General features: G+C 47.7%; 1 protein-coding gene across 1 annotated transcript in view; it reads left to right on the top strand.

Annotated features, from left to right (window-relative positions):
* The first annotated feature begins 12,475 nt into the window (after positions 1-12,475).
* The window catches only part of CPLX1 (complexin 1), a 126,640-nt gene continuing 119,112 nt past the window's right edge, over positions 12,476-20,003 (top strand). The window contains exons 1-2 of the mRNA XM_026099389.2: positions 12,476-12,782; positions 13,577-13,685. Coding sequence (XP_025955174.1) covers positions 13,655-13,685 — 31 coding nt within the window. The 5' untranslated portion in view covers positions 12,476-12,782; positions 13,577-13,654. The remainder of the gene's footprint in view (positions 12,783-13,576; positions 13,686-20,003) is intronic.

A 20,003-nucleotide genomic window follows, 5' to 3' on the forward strand; every position in this document is an offset into this window, starting at 1 on the left:
GAGTGATGGCAGCAAGGACTCACTGGCTCCAGGGATGCTGGACCTTGCAGACAATACAGTCTTAAAGGCAGACTGCCATTTGGAGATCTGCCCATGTATGAATACCGAGCTTGTGCTAGAATTTCCTTGCTATTAGCTGATGTCATTTGTATTGAACCTTTCATTCTGCAATCTCAGAAGCTCTTCTCCAGTGGAAAAAAAAAAATCACTTTTCTCACACATTGGGGCATTTTTTTCCTAGTGATGGATGGAGTCTTTCATAGTGATTTGGTGCCATGATATACAAGTGGAGTATCTGTGTTCTCCTCTTCTAGTAAGAAGAGGTTGAGCATAAGATGGTCTGTGCTGGAAGCAATGACACACACTAGCTGTTCCCAGACAGCATAAAGGACTGGTCTAAAATACATCCTGGTGGGCACAGAGGAGAGCTCAACAGGAGCAGTTACACAACAAGGTGAAGTAGACCTGTCTTCTGCTGTGAGCAGGGATCTCCCCTGGGGCATGAAGGAATGTTGGGTTTCCTTAGCACTAGCACCAGCTGGAACAAATCTGACAGCTGGGCCATTACTGCTATTGTGTCTAGCCTGTCAAGGTAAACCTTGCCATGGGTGTGTGAGTGTTCTGTCTTTCTTAGCCCTGACTGTGCTTTTCTTGTTGTGTAAACTTATGGTGCGCATGTGGGGGGAAGGACATGTTCAGAGGGAACTGCAGTCAGTCCGAATGAAAACACTACCTACTCTCTGTGGAGCCAGGATGTGTCGCTGCGGAAGCCAGGCTATAGCTAAGTGTTATATCTCCTCCATCCTGGGACTGTTCCTGTTGGAAAGTGCTTTGCTCTCCAACACCAGACAGCCTGCACCCACAGCACTTCAGCTTGTGTTTCACAGGACGCCGAATGGGCTCCCGACTGTGTGCATGTGCTCACATGCACGTGGCCACCCTTCTGCACAACAGGTCCCTGCTGGATACAGACTCACAAAAAGGTGGCCTATGTCAGGAGAAAGATGCTTTTTCTAGCCAAGGCATCATCTGAGAGAGAGAGAACAACTGGTTCTGTTCCAGCATTCAGATGTGGCAGAGCCTTACCTGGGCCATCAGCCTCAGGTTCTCAAGTTTCTTCTAAAGCAGCATGCACAGAAAGTGAAGCCAGAAGGCAAGTATGAAGAAACCGGCTCTGCTTTTCACTATGTCTTCAGTTTTTGCGGTAGGAAGACCTTCTCCAGAGAAGGGGGCCAGTGTCTGGGAACACAGGGATGGGTGCCTACTAGGGCATGTAAATCAGTTATAAAAACACTCCTCGCGAGACTGTGGAACTGCTCCTTTGGTCTCACATTCTCTGGAGAAAGAGTGGGCCCTGTAAACGTAAGCTTTGTACCTGCTGGTTTCCTTTCCTCCCTAAATAGCCCTATAGAGAACTGCAGCTCTTCTGAAGCAAGAGCTGAAAGTACATGGGGAAGTGCCACTGAAACCAGGGATGGGAGGGCAGGGAATAAGTGTGGCTTGTGCTAGCACAATGCCAAGCACAGAGAGAGAAGCAGCTTTTCAGTACGGCTGACTGAGAATTTTCTGATGAAACAATTTCTCACCAGAAAATGAGGGCTCTTCTAATATAACAGAAAGTTCTGGAGCTTTGCTGAGATAAGTTTCTTCTGCTCAGAATGGAAATGTTGGTCAGAATCAGTGGCAGGGAACTACAAAACCAGGAGGCCCAGTTGTCTTGCTATTAGTGGGATGAAAAATAATCAAGTCTTTGGTCAGACCCAGTCAGGCAGTGAAGAGATCTGAACCCTGTTCTTGGATGTGAGCGCTTTCACATCTTTAATTACTGGCTAGTCCCACTCTACTCTGTCCCTTCCTTCCCCTTTGCCCCCTCAGAAATATTTCAAAGATCATAGTTTCAACTTGTTGTGAAACTGGAGAAAAAAGGAAAAAGAAATCTTGTCAAGGAAGCCATTTTCTCTGTGTCCTTGCTGTTTAGTGAGCTTTAGTGAACCTCCAGCATAGGACAAGGACACTAGAAAGAAGCTGGCTGATGTTTGTTTCCTGGGTGCAGTAATAACATCTGTGTTCCCTGTTGCTTTAGTGGTGGCAAAAGCAGTGTGGTCCAGTTACCTCTCTTCATGGACAAAATTTGACCTCACAGATTAAAAATGCCTATGCCCACCCATGTGGGCACAGGTAATCAGGCATATCATTTAAGTGTTTGGGAACACCACCTAGACGGTATGTGATATATACACAAAAGCAGGCTTTGCAAAGGATTTAAAATTCCCCAGTGAGGTTTACAGAACACATACAGTACAGCACAAGAGAGGACACGTTAAGGAAAAATGAAACATGATAACTGCAGTTTCCCTTTTTCTGTGCCCAGGTTGTACTCCTGTAATTGAGAGGGTGTTTTTTTTTTCCTGTATTCCTGAAATTTTTCCCTCTGTTGAGCTGGTAACATTTTCTCCCTTCGTTCTTTCTGATCTCCCACTCTCCTCCCTAATCTCTGAGATCTCACCCAAGTCCACTGGTAGCAGCTGACTTTGCCATATGTTTTCCAGTACTCTGTCACCAAAGCTACTAAATTTTTCAGAACTTTTGCCAATCTTAACTTCGTTCCCAAGCACAGGACGGTGGTAGAATCTCAGGGTCAGGGGCCCTGCACTCTTCATGAGTTGTTATGAGATCAGATATCAGGAGCTGGATTATCAGATGTGAAAGAATTTGGCAGACAAAGGTGAGAGCACATGTCAGGATCCAGCTCTTACCCTTGTGCACAAGTGCCATGGAGGGGTCATTCTCCAAGAAAGCTCCCAAAGTCTTTCCTCCCCTGAAGCCTGCTGCACTCAATGTCCTACTACTATTGGGGTGTCTATGCATTTCTAGTTTAATTTGTGGCCAAAGAAAGGAAGTGAATACCGAACGAGGTAAAGAGAACATACATACATAGCTCTGAATTTTCAAGCCTCCTCACTTTATAAAACATTGACACAGCACAGAAAGTCATTGGTTTTATTCTCTTGGCTAGAAAATTCTAAGCATCTGTAAGTATGAAATTACCTGAGAAGGAACTAATTCTGATTCACAAATGTAATCTCCCTCCCCATCCACTTCCACAAATATGTATTCTCTCAGCATCCTGTCCAGCAACGTCCCAAGAAATGTTGTCATCTCCCTAGAGACTAAGAGTCTTTCCTGGCTGCCAACACATATCTGGGTGGACGCAGAGACACAACCAGCCATACCAGCTGTGGTAGGCAAGGAATGAATGTGTTGTGATCTAGACGAGTGTTGCCTTGGGATGCAAGCTGAAATTTAGAAGCTCGTGCTGGTCTGGCACTATACACATGATGCAATCCTGCTTGTTCCATGAGGTCTTTGTTCACGGGCAAGAATCCATACATCCATGAATGGATGAATATTTTAGTATCTATGCTGTATAAACAAACTCCTGATGGGATCCTATGGGGTTACAATTTTGTCTAGAGCTAGGACATTAAAAATTACACTTACCATTTGCAGTTGAAAAGTCACTTCCAGGAAAACTTGGTCTCATGCTTAGAGTCCCACCTTCACTATTGTACCTGACCCTGTCACTAAGGTGGCTTGGGATAGATTTTTCCTCTGGATACACTACCTTTATTCCTATGGGTCAAAGCTATGAAGTCTTCAAGCCTACATTTGCCTCACCATTATGCAAGACTCCAGTGGCACTACGTGATAAAAGGCAGAGCACAGGCTGTTGCCCTGGGCTTCATGTACTGCTCTAGGACACGGCAGGGATCTTGCCTGGCTCTTCTCTGCCCTGGGATGAGCTGAGGAGATGTCTCTGACATGGCAGCCTACATCAGGGTAGAACCATCGAGGCCATGTGAGCCTCATACAAATTTTTTTGCCAACTGGCATCCCTCCAGAAAGCCCTCAGCTCCCTCTCTTTCAGCATCCTTGCTGCACTGAATGCTGAGGTCTGGAGCATCTGAACAAATTTGACAGGGCTCTCTTAGAGCAGTCAGTCAGTTAGGAGCTGCAGCAATACCTCTTTCAATTTCCTTTCGTGGCCTCCTTTGGTAATTAACATAACACTTCTTCTGTTTGACTTAGCAGCTGAACCTTGTTTTGTTTCCACATTTGTGGTGTCACGCAATGTTATTGTAGCTTCTGTAGTTACAGTAACTGTAGTTTAAATAGGGAAAAGAGTTTATTCTGCATTCATTCCTGGAAACCTGTGTTCAAATCCTCCTCCTGCACAAAGTGGATGCTTTTTTTTTATTTTTTATTTTTATTTTTGCTAGTCTTTTCACTCCATGTGGCTAGGATGGCTTCATGGGGTGTAACACTTGTCCTTGTCAGAAGTAGAAGATGCACACCTTCAATGAATGTTTAATGTTCAGTGAATGAGCAGGATGTTTTGAATCCCATACTGTCTGCTGGCAGGCAGCAGATTTCTCGAGTCTTCCAAATCCCTAATTTGAGTTTTTAAGTGTCATTTCAGGGTGATATGGCCTAGGGCATGGTGCAAACCTCACCCCACACAAGCTCATTTAAAGTTTGCTTATAACGTCATTTAGTGACAGAGGCAGCTCCAAGCAAAAAGTGGAGTGGAGAGAAAAAGGATTCAGTTGGGCCCCCGGCCATTTTGGTGGAAAAGGATATCAAAGCTACCCAATACACCAGAAAGCTAACAAAATGTGAATTCTTTAAGTGTTCTTCTGAGTGGATTCTCTATCACCTCATAGGGATTAATTCTTATTACAGTTTTTCCCTAATGGGGAGGTGGAAAATTTAACTCTGTCTTCCCCACCCAACCACCAATTTTCGTGAAACTCATCAAAACTCATGATTTCTGAGACTTACTCACTTGCTAAGTGTTACTGAAACTGGCTGATGGATACAAAAGTTACTGAGCAGATAAATGAGCACAACCATACCAATGCATAGTTTGGCTGTACAAGTCCTATTTCCAGCTTAAAAAAACCTTTATCCTTTCTTACTCCTTTGGGCTCTCAGTCAAGCCACAGCTGTTTTCAGGTAGAATGCTTAAGTGTGTGCTCAACCACTGATGCAATATTGAAGTAGAAAACTCTCTGAAGTATAGGAGTGGTTTAGTCCAAAACATAATGTGTGGTACAGACTATCTGGGAGTGAAACAAAAAACAATTTGTAGAGAAAGGCCCAATGGGGAAATGGCCACTGCTCCAGACAGCTTGGAAACCTGGATGAGATATGAGCATTAACAGATCCAGAAAACAAAATCCTCTGTGTGGTTGCTGAAGCTTGTTTTGAATACTGATTTTTGCAGTCCTGCGTGGTCCAAGCATCAATGCATCTACAACAGGTCTCTTTTCCCCTCCCTCTGCTTGCTAGTTAGTTTCAGAGTGCGGGTAAGTGTCCTCATGCTGCTCAACTGAAGCTGGCAGAGCGAGGGGCAGCTTCCAGAGTGGTGTTAATTTTTATCTGCAAGAATAATTATCTGCTTTGCTTGATGTGTATCAGCTGGCTTTGTGTGTTTGATAAATGTTGTCATTTGAAGATTAGATTTTACAAAAAGGAATTAGATGAGAAATGGCACATAATTCATTAGCGGCAAGCAATAAGGAATTAGAAGGCAGACGAGTGTATGGAACAATACTTGTATTTCAGAGAGATTCAGACATATTAATGCTTAGACATTCAAGTCATTGAATCTCAAAATGCTTAGACTCTCAACAGAGGACATTTTCATCTTTGTATCTGCATCACCTGAAGATTCACTAAATGCAGTGAATTTTCTCATTTACTCTGTAACTGATTTTAGCAAGGAGTGATCATAAAGGAAGGCCCTGGGAAAATGTCACATTGGCTGATTATGTAATTATGATTATGATACATCCTCTGTATTCAGGGAAACTCACTAGCAGAGATTTTGAGGCCTAGAAGAGCTAATCTGGATTCAGCAGAGCATTTACACATGTGCTTTAATGAAAGCATCTGCTTAAGTCCAGTTATTTCAATGTAGCTTGAAGAGGTGCTTTAAGTCAAATACCTTCTCTAGTGCTTTTGCTGAAATTGAGATCTGTATTTCAGCCATTCTTCTCTAATAATCACTTCATTTAAATTTAAAGAATTCTTTGTGGCTACTAGAAGCTCATTTTTCCTGGCCATTAGTCAGCCATCTGTTTCCTGACTGTTTAATAGGGTCACTGCTGAAGCATGCCACTGATACAGCACTAGCACAGACACTGGCATCGCCAGCTTTTCTTTTTTTTTTTCCCCTTCATTCTGTTGTTATTATTATATACTGGGCAAGTAGAGGTTGTAGAAATGAAAAGAATCCAACATTCAGCTCCCTGTTTGATCAGTCTTACCTACAGAAGTTATTGCAAGATCAGGAAAAATACCTGAGGTCTGATTTACTGCTTGCAATACTCCAAGAAGAAAGCGGGATAATATCACCTGAGAGACAGATCTTGGTGAAAATACTGTGCTAATGAGAGAGGAATTGATTTGCACACCTGTGGATACCTTCAGAGCTAAAGAGAAAAAATGCAAAGTTACACTATTTTCAGGAGGTCATGGCACTTCCTGAAGAGAGGAAGTTCCCTAAATTATCACAAGAAAAGCAATATACTAGGGACTAAGACGTATATGATAATCTGGAAAGAATGATGGAGCAGGAAGAAGAATGGTTGTGAATGTCCTTGGTGCCTCTTGGAGAGAAGTTGGTGAAAGAGCAGTCAGTTGTACGAGGCTGTGGCTACCCTCATAGGGGCTTTCTTCACTGTGTGGTGAACCTGGTGTTTGGTTGTGTCTCCCCCAGGGATGGACCCTCTGACATTGCTACCTGTGTGTAACCTGGCTCCCACAACACCCATGGAGTTGTTAGGTATCTGACAAAGAATGGACCAGGAAAAGAAATACCAAGCTTGTGAAGGGAGGGAAGGAGTTGGCTCGTCACAGTTATCTATTTACATGAAACTGCAAGTTTTTTTTTACAGTCCTCCTGAGGGAAAAACAAACCTCAATATAAGGTAAAATGTATGGCTATATTTTGTGGATTACAAAGACCTGTTATTTCCAGGTATTGCTATTTCCCACATTCTGAATCAGCAAGTAACTCTTGCCTAGCAAATTACTTCATCACATGCTTAAACACTTTATCAAAGTGAGGCCTTAGAGAGCAAGTTCAAGACCGAAATAGCAGGGTATGAGGACTCCTGATCTCTGTACGTTGGACTGCATCTCGTTATTAAGGTCCCTTTGGGGACTTCTGCATGTAAACAACTTAATATTATAACAGTTTCCTTTGCCAGCATGACGTATCGCACCAAAGCGTAATTGCTGTGGTAAGGACAATAGTATCTAAAGAGATGTGCACATATTCCCTTCATGCCTAATGAAAAGCTAAAAATAATAAACAATTAAACTGGCTGTTATGAGTGTGAAACTGTGTCTGCTGAAGTGAATGTCTGCCTTCCAAGCTGAGTTGAGAGCTTGGAACCACTCTTTCTGTGCACTGGAAGAACAACAGGCAACAGGTATGGTAGTAAGCTGAAGTTTCATCTGAACATGCTGTTTCCCTCTGTTTCCCTTCTTTGGCAAGGACTAGAGTAATGACAGAAGGCAAGGCATGGAGCGAGCTGGGAGGAATAGAAATTCTGTTCTAAGGGATGTTTGACATTTTGAAACTTGCTTCCACTCCAAATTGCAACAAAGAGGAAAAAGGTGATTTTTTTTTTCTCTCTATGAAATGGAAAATCTGAAAAAAAAAAAAGAGGTAATCTGATGTCACCGAAGTGTGTAGTTTTGAAGCAGACATGTTTTGCTGGAAGAGGAAAGTCAAGGCAAAAAGATTCAGTCATTGCCAAAGTGGAGCATTTTTGCCATATCAAAGCAGAAAGCCTCAACAGCATCAAATATGAGAAAGTCAGAATGTTTCTTTTAACTTGTTTCTCTTTGAAACTTCTGTCTAAACTGACACATTTCCTTAAAACACATCAATTTGTATGACTCGTATTTACTGATCTAAAAACTTCTGTCAAAAATACCCTGAATGGTAATCTCACAACAAAAGCTGATCCACTCTGGGTGGAGACATCCTGAAGTGATCACCAGGGTGATAAAGATGGATTTTCAGCTCTGTGGCCAGATCCTGTTTGCAGAAGAGGCCTTATAATGCACAGCAGTAGATATCCTGGGGATAGGAGCTACAGGATTGTATGGGAAAATGTGGAAGAATGTCGAGGAGATAGGCGATGGAAGCTAGCCAGGCCATTCCATGGGAAAAGGAGCACCAACAGGGCATGTTGACCCAGTGTCACATGTCTGAGCCTGTGCCAGTGTGGTGCTACACCTGGGCTTTGAATCGAGATTAGCGATGAGCTCAGTATGCTTACTGCGCATGTGTATAGTACATAAAAACCTCATATAGTGCCCCTCCTGGCATTCCTTGCTGTGGACTAATGCTCAGTGGTGCCAGGGATCTCCCCCTTCATCATTGCCTTGATTGGGGAATCGCTGGGGAACCCCTGCTCAGATGCGGAGGTAATAAACGCTCCATATCGACCATAGTGTGCCTTGTGTTTGTGTACCTGTCCCTGCCGGGAGTCCAGGCAGTGCCCCCGCCTCACCCTTACAAGGATGTTTAGGGAAACTACTTTTACCCAGCTGTGCCCACCTGCAGCAACTACAGCTCCTCTGAGATGGGACACTTCATCCCTGCCTAGCAAGGCAAGGACTTGTCTAGAGAACCACCAGGAAACAGAAAGGAGGGACAGAGCTGCAGGGACAAGGGGGCTGGAGAAGGGAGAGGACAAACAAGAAACCACCAGTGTTAGGGGACAGAGAAGCTGTCATTGGGGGCCTAGCGAGAGGCTTATTGGATGAACCAGGCTGGGACACCTTGAGCTTAGGAGAAAGAAATGATGATATGCAGGCACATCCCCTCATGACATGGACATGGGGCAATACGTGCTTGAATCAGGTTTTATAAGCACAGATAACGGAACACTGGCCTTGTGATAGCTGCAGCGAATACTCACCTAGAAAAGTCATCTTAGAAATCTGGAGGTATGTTTCCTTCAGAGCTGGGCACAAATGTTTGAAAAGTCCCTTCACAGTTTTGACTTACAGGGAGAACATCCACTTCTTAAAAAGAAGAAACCTTTTTTCTATTTAGTTGGGAAATAAAGAGCTTGCTTAAAAGTCTACTATAGGGTGGAATAACAACAAGCAAATCAGTCTTCTTGAAGAGAGAAAAATGCTTGAATTTTGAAATGTTTTGACAGACATCCAGAGCTGACAGCTATGAGGAACACGCAATAGATTTGTGTTCAATGAGCTAAACATGTGGAAGGACTGGAACTGCAGTCCATAAACTACCCATAGCAAGTGTCTAGCTCATCCGTCTCAGTTGCTGTATTGATTAAAGACTGTAATCATCTTGCCAGCATCCAGGTCCTGCCCACAGTGCACTGAATGTTGCTGCAGTTACATCAGTGTGAGAGATAAGGTTGCAAAAAGATAGAATTGGGAAAAAGAAACAAGGTAGGTTCACTTTGGGTAGCCACTTACCTATTCTCTGTAACCTTCATATTTGGTTTGTGAGCTTTTTTATTAGCGTCTTTTTGCATGGCATTGATTTCACTTTAGTAGTCAAACACCATATGGAACTGAATAATCAAACATTGCATTTAAAGATGTTGAAACGAAACATCTTGACTCATTCAGAGGTTTTATTTTTTTTTTTTTTGAAAGAGACCTTTTTTCTTTTTTTTCTGTCTCTCTCTCTTTCTTTTTTTTTAGACCTGAATATTCATTTTTTTCTGTGGGAAACATAACCATAATTGATTGTTGGCTTATTCCATCTGCTATGCTGACACTGGTAAAAGCAGAGACTCTCAACCAGTGACCAAGGAGTCTGAGCTCCCTAGACAAAGGTCTGCGGAGGAGATGTTTGCTCTGAATTTTTGGTACCCTTTCGCTGCACCAAGCAAGGTCTTCGAGTACATTCCTGCTTTTCCAGCCCTAGAGAGGAAGAACAGAGGAGAACAGATCCATGTCCACGGTCAGGTCTGGAATCAGGGAGCTGATGTAGGTCAGTCGCACAATGGACATGGATCTCTAGCCTGCATGCCCTCTTTTTGACTGGGTATTTAGATAGTCAGCTGATGTACAGAAAAGAAATTGTCTTCTTCTCCAAACCATCTGGTGCTGGCCTCCAGCAGAGATGAGAAAATGGACTATCGGCAATTGCCTGACAGACAGTGTTGAAGGGGGATGAAGCTGAGGCTGAATTGCAGTACAATGGGGCTGATATCAGAAGCATCTGCTCACTGGTTCATTCTCTGTGATGCTACTCTCTTTGGCCAGTAGCACTGAACTCCAGTGTCCATCCTTGCCTCTGTACTTGTAACGTACGTGATAAGAAAGGGTCTTAATGGGATCTTTCCTGTCTGTCGTTGAGTATGGGAGGTATCCAAATCAGGATCACAAGCATTTGGATTTTCATCTTTTCCTTAAGGCACATCCTGCAGGGGGGTGCTTTGAAGCTGACACTTAGGGTACAGGAGGGATGCTGAAGCTGAGACTGCCTAGGAATGTCTCAGAGGGGTTTGTGGTTTGGTGATCTGGTGTCTTGTGCCTCTGAGGAAGAGGGAGGTGAGGAATGGTGGGCTCTGGGGCAATGTTTCTCTGTGTTTGAACTCAGACTCTCCCGGATTTCTGTCTAATCCGGAAGAGGTGGGACTAGGCTGGGGACAGGATCATGGAGACACTACCTTTGGAGGGGCACCTGGCTGGGGCTCTGGGGATGGGCCATCAGCTACAAATCGATCAGCCAGAGGCAAGTGGGACCTCTAGGAGCCTTCTCCCTGGTGTGCCCATTGCTTTAACAGCCTTGTGAAGGCACCTGTGGATGAGGATCCTTTTTTTCTTTGCATATATACTTATGGACATTCCCAGTCACAAAGTCTGTCATATCAATAGACGAAAACTAAGGCCCCTATGGATAAGCAGGACGACATTTCTCAGCAGCCCCACTTGGCTGTGCTGACCCTGGGCTGCTGCAGGAGTTCCTTGACCTACCAGGCTTCCCAGAGCAGGGAAAAGACATCTGGGTCTTGGCAGTACTAGCTGTTTCAACTATTAGCTTGTCCTTCCTTGTTCCTTGTGTTTGAGTTTGAATAGTTCCTTCCCAAACTCCAGAAAATCAAAGGAAGCTGGCCCTGTTGACATTTAGTGGGGAGGAGAGGGCAAACTGTCCTCCCCTCCGAGGGGAATCACATGATGACGAGGGGACGTGAGGTGCTGTATCAAGGATCCAGAATATAAGTCCTGCTCAAAATGATGTGGGCACCCAGGGAGGCAACACAGATCTGGAAATCGCTTGTAACCACACAGGAAACCTGGGTGCCCACTTTCAGTGGGCTCCCAGCTTCACTTCTCGGACACTGTCCTCTCCGCTGAGTCACTGCTACAGTACAGTTAGGCAAAAGAGCATGGAAAAGACACCAGTATCCCTTTGGACTGGGAACACGAGAGGCAAATGAGGGCTCAAAACAAAAGGCTTTGTGTCCTTGGCTTTGTTTTCTTTTCTGTCCCACCCCTCCCTCCCCCCGGTACTAACTTTTACTTGGATTCCTAAAGATTGTCAGCGAAAGTGCAGCACACTCCCCCATCCAGCGGGGCTCCCTGGGCTGATGTGGAGCCTCAGCGAGGTCGTTTCCCGGGAGCTCTCCGAAGCAGACCGAGGTGGCCTGGGCTTTGCACCACCTGCCCCCGCCCCTGCAGCCGGCACCCGCGACCGTGCTGGGCGGCGGGGCCTCGGCGGCTGTCCCGGGGGACGACTGCTTGCCTGGCCCTGCCCAAGCTAGCACCTTCACCCCCCCACCGCTGACTTCGGCCCCGCACCGGCCGCGAGGGCAGCTGCTGACCCACCTCTCCTGCAGGCGACAGGAGGGCGGACCCGCGGCAGGGCTCGTCCCCCTCACGCCCTTCAGCGGGCAGAGCAGGGGGGTCTTTCCCCATCTCCCCCAGCCCCCCCCCGCGGGCTGCCAAACCCGCCGGCGCGGAGCGGGCTGAGCCGAGCCGCCGGTGATGCCCGCCGGCCGCAGCGAAGTCCGAGGCGGCGGCGGAGGGAGAAGGCGCTGCTGCCCCGGGCCGAGGGGTGACCGGACATCGCCGGGAAGGAGCCGGAGCGGAGGGCGCGGACCGCTCCCCCGCTTCCCCCGTTTGCAGCAAGCTGCATTTGCAGCGATTTCCCCCTCACACGCTTCCCGAGGAAACGGCAGGAAGCGGCTGCAAAATGCACAGCGGGCTGAAGCCGGGCTGAGCAAAGCGCAAGGGCAGCTGCCTTTCGCGGCCAGCCGCGGAGGGCGTAGGGGGCATGCACAAAACCCGCACGCCTCGGCGAGGCTGGGAGCGCCGGGGCCGCGCCGGCGGTGGGCTCCGCGGGGTGAAGGCGGCGCAGGGAAGGGGCGGGCGAGCCGGAGGCAGGGGGAGGGCGGGAGCCCGGCTCCAGCAGCGCGGGGGGGAGGAGGAAGGAGGGACTGTATCGGTGGGATGGTCCGGAAATCCCGTGATAAAAAGAGGGGCGCGGGGGGGAAAAGTAGGGAGAAGGTTCGGGCTCGTCCTCTCCCCCGTGCCCCGGCACCCCGCAACTTCCCCGACAGCCGCACATGGGCCGCCGGAGCCGCTAGCGGCGGAGCAGCGCGGCGCGGAGGGGAGCGGAGCGGAGGGGAGCGGAGCGGCCTCCCCGCAGCACCTGCTGCCGCCCGCACCGGGGCCGCCGGCCCCAGCGCAGCCCCCGCCGCCGGCAGGTATCGGCCCCCGCGGGAGGGGACCGGGAGCGGGCGCGGGCGCCGGGCGGGCAGAGGAGGGGAGCGCTGCCGCCGTGCAGAGGGGCTGCGGGATGGCGGGGAAGCCTTCATCCTCCTCCTGCTGCTGCCGCCTGTGCGGCTCTGACCCGGCCGCCGCGGGGAGGCGGGCAGAGCGGTGCCGGTGCCGGTGCCGGTGGCGGGGCGGCAGCTGGAAGTGGCAGCCCAGCCCGCGCGGAGCGGCCGCCCGCGCTGCGCCCCGTGCCCGGGGCCGGGCAGTCGCGCTCCGTCCTGCCGGGGAGCTGCAGCCCCCGCTGGTGTTGCGCCGGGGGCTCTCCGTCCGGCGGGGGGGGGAAGGTGCTTGGGGGGCAGGAGCCTTGCCCTGGGGTTTGCCCCCGCTGCGCGGGCTGCGGCCGAGCCCGGGCGCGCAGCACCTGCCTGGCTTTGCGGAACGCTTCACCTTCAAACGCCCCCGCGGCGGCCCCCGGTGCGGTGGGCGCGGTGCGGGCGGAGGCGGAAAGTTGCCCCGCTTTAACGCCGGAGACCGGCCGCCGGAGCGCTGCCCCCGGGACAGCCCTGCACGGGGGGACCACCGTGTCCCCCACCCCGCTGCGATGCTTCTCTGCCCTCCTGTGCCGGGGTGCCCTGTCCTGCCAGTCTAGCTGTGCATGCCTGGGGGGTGGCCAACTTGGAGGAAGGTTGCGGGGAGAGAGGACCGCTGGTCTGGGACAGGCACACTGAGGCAGCCTTCCTGCAGGAGACACCGTTCCTCTGCTGATGTTGGTGTCTCCTCACAGGCTCCTCTCCAGGGACGGGAATCCTGCTCTCCTTGCGTGCGAGTTGTGAAACTGGGCAGCAACCCCTAAGCCATCGCCATGGATTTTGTTATGAAACAAGCTTTAGGAGGTAAGTGCGGTTGGTACTGGAGGGGCCTCTTATTTCCCTCCTGCCCCCCACCAGCTGAGAGAGAGGATGGACCTCTGACAGCCTCTGGTATGGCCTGTAACTGTGAGAGCTGCCTGGGGACCCTGCAGCGTCCCAGCCACCGATTCGTGGCCTCAGAACCAAGTGTCTGAGCAATCCGAGCAGGAGAGGGCAGCAACACACAGACTCCAACGCCCCATGTCAGCGGAGAGACCTGCCACACGAGGTGCTCAGCCCTGGGTTGTGCCTAGCTGGGCACCAGCTGGCTGCGTACCTGCTGTGCAGTGGCTCCTGCTCTGCTCTGTGCCCTACCACAGAGGCAGGTCTTGCAACAGATGCAGACAGGTTTAGTCAGAGCAAACCCAAAGAAAGAGTAGTGTTTGGTATGTGTGGGAACCCCTTTTCATTTCCTGCTCCAAACTTTGGTCAAACCAAAGTACAGACAGTGGAGATGTTTTTGTACCTAGTGTCAGAGGAGTTATTTTTAACAATATTGCTGCAATGAGCAGGGGAATAATAATAAATTAACCCTCATCACACACTCACCCTCTCTGGAATTGAGGTAGACCTTTGATGTAATTCCAGAATATTTCCTTCCATGGGTGATGAGTTGTTTTTAGCTTAAAAGTGGGGGCAAAAGAGGTGCATGAAAAGGAAAACAACACAGAAGTACCTGTGAACGAGATTCCTTATTTCTGTTGCAATTGTGTTGCCTTTCTGGGCTACTTGGCTTGCATGTTCAGTTGAGACTATCACTGAATGCTGAATACTAGTTCCTACTGGGAGCTGGAATGATTGGCCTGAAAGGAAGTCCATGAGGAGACTCTGATCCCTTCCCCCCCCCCCCCCCCCACTGTATCTAAGGTATGTGGTTTTTTCCTATCTGTTTTCCTTTGGAGAAACTGTAGAAACTGAAATGTCTCATGCATGGTTTTATTGGTATCATAGGCAGCTTTAACACCTGATAGATACTTCTACTGCAGGAGTCTTTTCCATGGCACAGAAACATGGTTTTCATCTTAAAAGGGAAAGGAACTGTTTTTTTGCCAAGGTAGCAAGATCTTGCAGTAAACAGCAGAGCAAGCATTCCAAGCTTTGGTTGGGGTGTTTCTGAAGGTCGAAGAAAGATTCTGCTTTAATTGCACAAAACAGCAGGATTGAAGCTATGTGAACTAATATGTATCCTTATGGTAGTACTGTTCCACTTCATTACTCTTCAATGTCTGTTTTGAAAAAGAAATAATTTTGTGAAGGGCAGCTTTTGCACCATTACCTATGGTGTGAAAAAAGTTGCTTGCACTGAAAAGAAGAAGCGTACCTACAAACTGGAGATCTAGCCAGTGCAGCTGGAGATGAGAGAATCTGCTAATGGGAAATAACTGCTTAGAGACTGCAGTTAAAGGCAGGGGGAGGAGGGTTGCAGCAGAGGAGTAACAACTGTGATGCATGCCTTTTCTTGTGGCTTAGTGACTAACAGGAGTTGGAAGTAGTGTTTGCCCTTGCTAAAGAACATTTACTCTGGGCAGACATCCACTCTAACCTAATGTTGCATGCCAGGGTCAGGATTTACACTATAATGGGAGCTGCTGAGAAGGCAGGTTCAAAAAGCATCTGTTGGTGAATTTTGAGTTTCAGAGGTCTCAAACAAGATACTGCATGGAGATCAGCTCCTCTGCTGGAGGACTCACTGTGGTAGCAAAATATGTCTTGAACTTGCCCACTTACTTGATAGAGGAGGAGTGTCTGGAGAGTGGCTAAAATCCAGAAAATGTTAATTAAACAGAGACCTATTTTTATGTTGTATGCAGTTTCAAAGAGGAAAAATGGGGATTACCAGGGCTGATGTATTCTGGAAAGTCCAGGTGCTCTTGGGCACTAGTTTCCCACCCAGTGTTGAAGCCCCAGTTAATGCAACGATGTGACCTGGCTGCATTGGCACAGCAAGCCTAGTTACAGTGTGCTTCCTTAAGTGATGGGCCCATATCCTTCTCTGCATGCGCAGTCCATCAGTTCTGACAGCCAGGGATGCATGGAGGTGTGTGCACTGAGGGAAGCGTGCAGCCTCTAGTAGATGACAGACTTCCTTTGCATAGGATACCTTGCGTGATCTGCTAGTGAGTGTTTTCATTAGCCCAGCTTTGGGAAGATCTTCCTGTGCATTTGTTGGCCTCTTTTTTTAATTTCAATTTAATGTGGCTTTTCCTAGAACCCTCCTGAGCTGCTTTTCAGTTGCTTGTGATTTTTTTTTTCTTTTTTGAATGGTACAGAAGTTCTTATCCCAGCCTTAAAATCTTTTCTTGCATTGACAGAAGAAAAGATGTTACCAATAAAATCCCCCCCCACCCAACTTGCAGAGAATCAGGCCTGCTATATACTACCTGCAGATCACCTACAGCTGTGACAGCTTAATCCTCTCACTACCTCAGATCCACCTGGGGACACCTCACAGAGGGAGAGGGGTAATTGGAATTTCTTGTCTAAGCGCTGTGTACATGATGTTTTCTTTCTCCAGCGTCCAGCACCATGTCATAGCTAAGAACCTGACACCCACTTGCAGCTTGGGTGCTTTTGCCAGGAGAACATCTTCTTGCTGGACAGAGCTATGCAAGGCTCTGAAGCCTAGGGGGGGACTTTGCGACCAAGTTGCCTTCTACTGGAATGATCAGAGGGGGCTTTGGAAGGAAAACTGCTTCCCCCACACACCTCACTTCTCTTCCTGAGGAAAACAATGTCTCAAATTTTGCTTCCGTAATAAATTATGGCCTTAGTAGAACACTTGCTGTGGGATTTTGGCCACTGCCTTTGAAGCAGTCCCTGGAGAGATTTTCTCTGTCTCTAATGGTATGTAACAGATCAGATTTGCTTTGCCTTGGAGTATTTGCAGTCAGAGGAAAACGTCAGGAAGGTGTTTTGAAAGGCGACTGGCCCCAGGTTGACCAGCAAACAAAGGTAGTTATGCTGTGTAGACTCGCTTTGCTTAGGACTCTGTGGGAATGTAGAGGATTTAGGCTTGGTGAAATCAGTTTGGCAAGAAATTGTATTGCTGATGTAGGATGTCTTTCTCTGGCTCCCAGTTAAAGGTGTCCACAGAAGCCTGCTCTTTCTCTGCAGTAGAGGCTATCCTCCGCTGTGCTGCCAGCACCGGGATTGTGCTGCTAATGTTGGCAGCAGGGGTTTTGTGTGACTGTTGGACAGGCTTGAAGTACGTCTTTTTCTTTACAAATCTTTGCTCTCTTCAAGCCTGCCCCGTCATACAAATTTGGGACAGAGATCCAGGAAAAGCAGTGGCAAATATTAGTTAATTTGGCCAGTTGGCTTTTGTGACCTTTTCGGTGCTCTTCAGATCTCTTAGAGGCCTGTGTGAAAGCCACTTCATCTGTGTGTGTGACAGTACAGGCACTGTAGGTCTTAAATGCAGTCTTGATGCTGATTAGCAGTGTGGGGCAGCAAGAAGAAAATAATGGGAGGAAACCTAGGGGCTTGAAATTATGTCTTCTATCTTCCCCCACTTTTCTGAAAACAAAGGGGTGCTTTACCTCCCTGCCCTGACCAGATCCCTGCCATGCCAGCATGCATTGGCATGGATGTGTAGCCGTGGTGATTGCTCACTTTTCCTCTTCCTGTGATGGACCAGATAGCTGGAGGTCAGCAAGTTCAGTAAGCAAACAGGGTGTTTGCCTGGCTGCATTTTAAGGCAAGAATGCTGTTTACCAAACCAGGTCAGAGCTCTGGAGCACTGATCTCACATAGGCCAAGATCATCTAGTAGACCAAGATGTGTGACTTCCACAGAAAAAAACACAGGTGGAGGCCCTGAAATGGTCCCTTAAGGAATTTAGTCATGGTATTTTTCACTGGGCACTGCTTACGTCTGCCAACTATCTTCATGAAAGCAAGGGGAAGCAGTGGGTGCATTCACACTGTACTACCTCATCATATACTACACTGGCTCATTTCCTTCATCACTGATGGTTTGGGCACAATCTCATACAGGGAAGCTGGATGGAAATAGAAACTTCATGAAGCTCCTGCTGGCTACCATCATTCTGCTGGGAGGCTTGAGGGCTGAGGAGCAAGGCATCTTCATGCGGAAAAAGGCAAGGGAAAAGCCCATCTGGAGGTGGGGAGAGATTTGCCTGAGATGGGATCATGATGTGATTGAACAGAAAGAAACTCCTTACCACAGGATCCAGGCTTGTACAGGCCAGAAGGCTGCAAAGACAAGGGTATACAGAAAAAGTCACAACAGCTCTAACCCTTCACTTGGTGTGGTGTGGTGCGGGGCCCTTCCGGTGTGCTCCTTTTATCCCCACACACAGGAGAACTGTGTAGCTGGGATGCCTCCTTTAAATAGCGACTTCTCCTAATATCTGCCTGTAGATGAACCATGTAATGCATTTCACATATGCCGATGTACGTGAATGGGACTGTCTGGATTCCTTCTTTATGCTGCTGGTAGCCTTTGAATTCCTTGTACATCACCAGCCTGTGCAGGAGGAAAAGCAGATTTGTGTTTCTGATTAGATATTCACTGGGCTGTATTCCTGTTTTGTTGTCAGCAGATTGCTGCTGCTGGGCATTCGCTTTTTTGTCCGCCAGGATGCAGTGGAGACTTGTTTTGGTTCATAAGGATTTGGGAAATACTGTGGGCAGAAGGACACATGCAACCAGCTTTCTATCTGCAAGGTGTCAGGTCAGTAAGGGGACTGCCTACATCATATCCTATATTTGCAGCTTTGATTCAGCAGTGTGTAGCACAAAGATCAACACAGAGGTATTCCCCTTGTTCTTGAAGGTGGGCAGGGATTTAAATCCTGCTGAACATCATGGGATTTAAGCCACTGTCCATAAACTCTGAAAAACCAGCCCCTGTGCTAAGCTTACATCAGTGAAGATGCGAGTACGTGTGAATGGCAGATAAGCCTGGGTGGGAACGGTACTAGCATTTAATGACATCTTAGCAGCTGCCTTGTGGTTTATGAAGTGTGTATTTTGCTGTTACATTTGGCTCACTCCACCTGCTTGTTGCATGGGGATTAAGTCCTTGATTTGTCCTTGGCAAAATGGTGAGATTGAGTGCAGCTAGAGACAGCACAGACCTGCCCAGGGTAGCACAGAGTGTGGCATTCACAAAGTGGTTTCTGCCTTCTCCTCCTCCAGCTCAGCCTCTGTCTCTCACATTTGTAGCACTCTGCTGAGCCTTTCCTCCTCCTCTGGGACCTGGCACATCAGCTAAGCTGAGCCCCACTGCTTACGTTAATGTGCGAGGTCCTGGAGCAGGACAGAAACTGAAATTCAGGACTGCAAAGTTATGGTACCAAGCAACCCTGCTTTAAAAAAAGAAAAAAATCACTCTCTGGCTGCTGTTTACTGTTGGGGTGTCCTCCGGCTGTAATCCCTGTGACTCATGATACGTGATGTCTTTCACTTTAGAGTCAAATGCTTCCAAATCATGAAGGCTGGAGGTTCATGGAGATGAGAGAAAAGGTCTCCACCCCACTGTGGCATTTGGTGAATGTTGGAAACTCATCTACCTTTGTGCTTGGACACCTTTTACCTAAATCCTTAAACCACTAGGGGCATAAGATGAAGGCTGCAGCTTCAGTCTGTAGTATGGTTGTGCTATTTTCTTCTGGATCTATCTTTTGTATCTGATACTTTTACTATGTGCATTTTAATGATGTTTAGAAGATGAAGAGGCAGCACTAATATCTGATGGATACATTTTTCAGAAGGAATGGTTTTAATGGCTCTATTTTTTCTAATTTATAATGCTGGCAAAGAGATTTTCTTTGAGAAATCAGGTTATACCAAGTGATATCATGATGTCTGTTGCTAGGACCTGAATAGAAAGGAAAATCACAACCTTACCCTCAAAGAAATCTCACGTAGATGTCTCAGTGCTTCCAAAACACATGACAAACACAAGTTCTAGAGCTGCGCAAGACCCATTAATTTATACCAGCTCTGGATCATCCTTGTTCATTTATTTGATGCCAGATCCTCCAATGACTACCTGTAGAATTTGATTTGTTCTTCAGGAATTCCTAATAAAACTATGGAGGAAGATGTTTTCCAAGGAAGCAAGCAGATCACTGACTGTGAAAATGATACCTGTGAAGCAACTGTAATGTCATGACCACGATTCAAATCAAGAGGAGGAGGAAATTTGGCAAAATACATCTTTCCCCCCCCCCCCCCCCCCTCCTCTGTGCCTTTTTTGTGGAGACTTCCCTTTATGTTTGCTTGAGCCTCTTGGGGCTGTTGAGGTTGTAATAATGACCGCACCTGTGTGGTCTGC

The sequence above is a fragment of the Dromaius novaehollandiae genome, chromosome Z (assembly GCF_036370855.1).
Source record: "Dromaius novaehollandiae isolate bDroNov1 chromosome Z, bDroNov1.hap1, whole genome shotgun sequence".
Taxonomy (NCBI): domain Eukaryota; kingdom Metazoa; phylum Chordata; class Aves; order Casuariiformes; family Dromaiidae; genus Dromaius; species Dromaius novaehollandiae.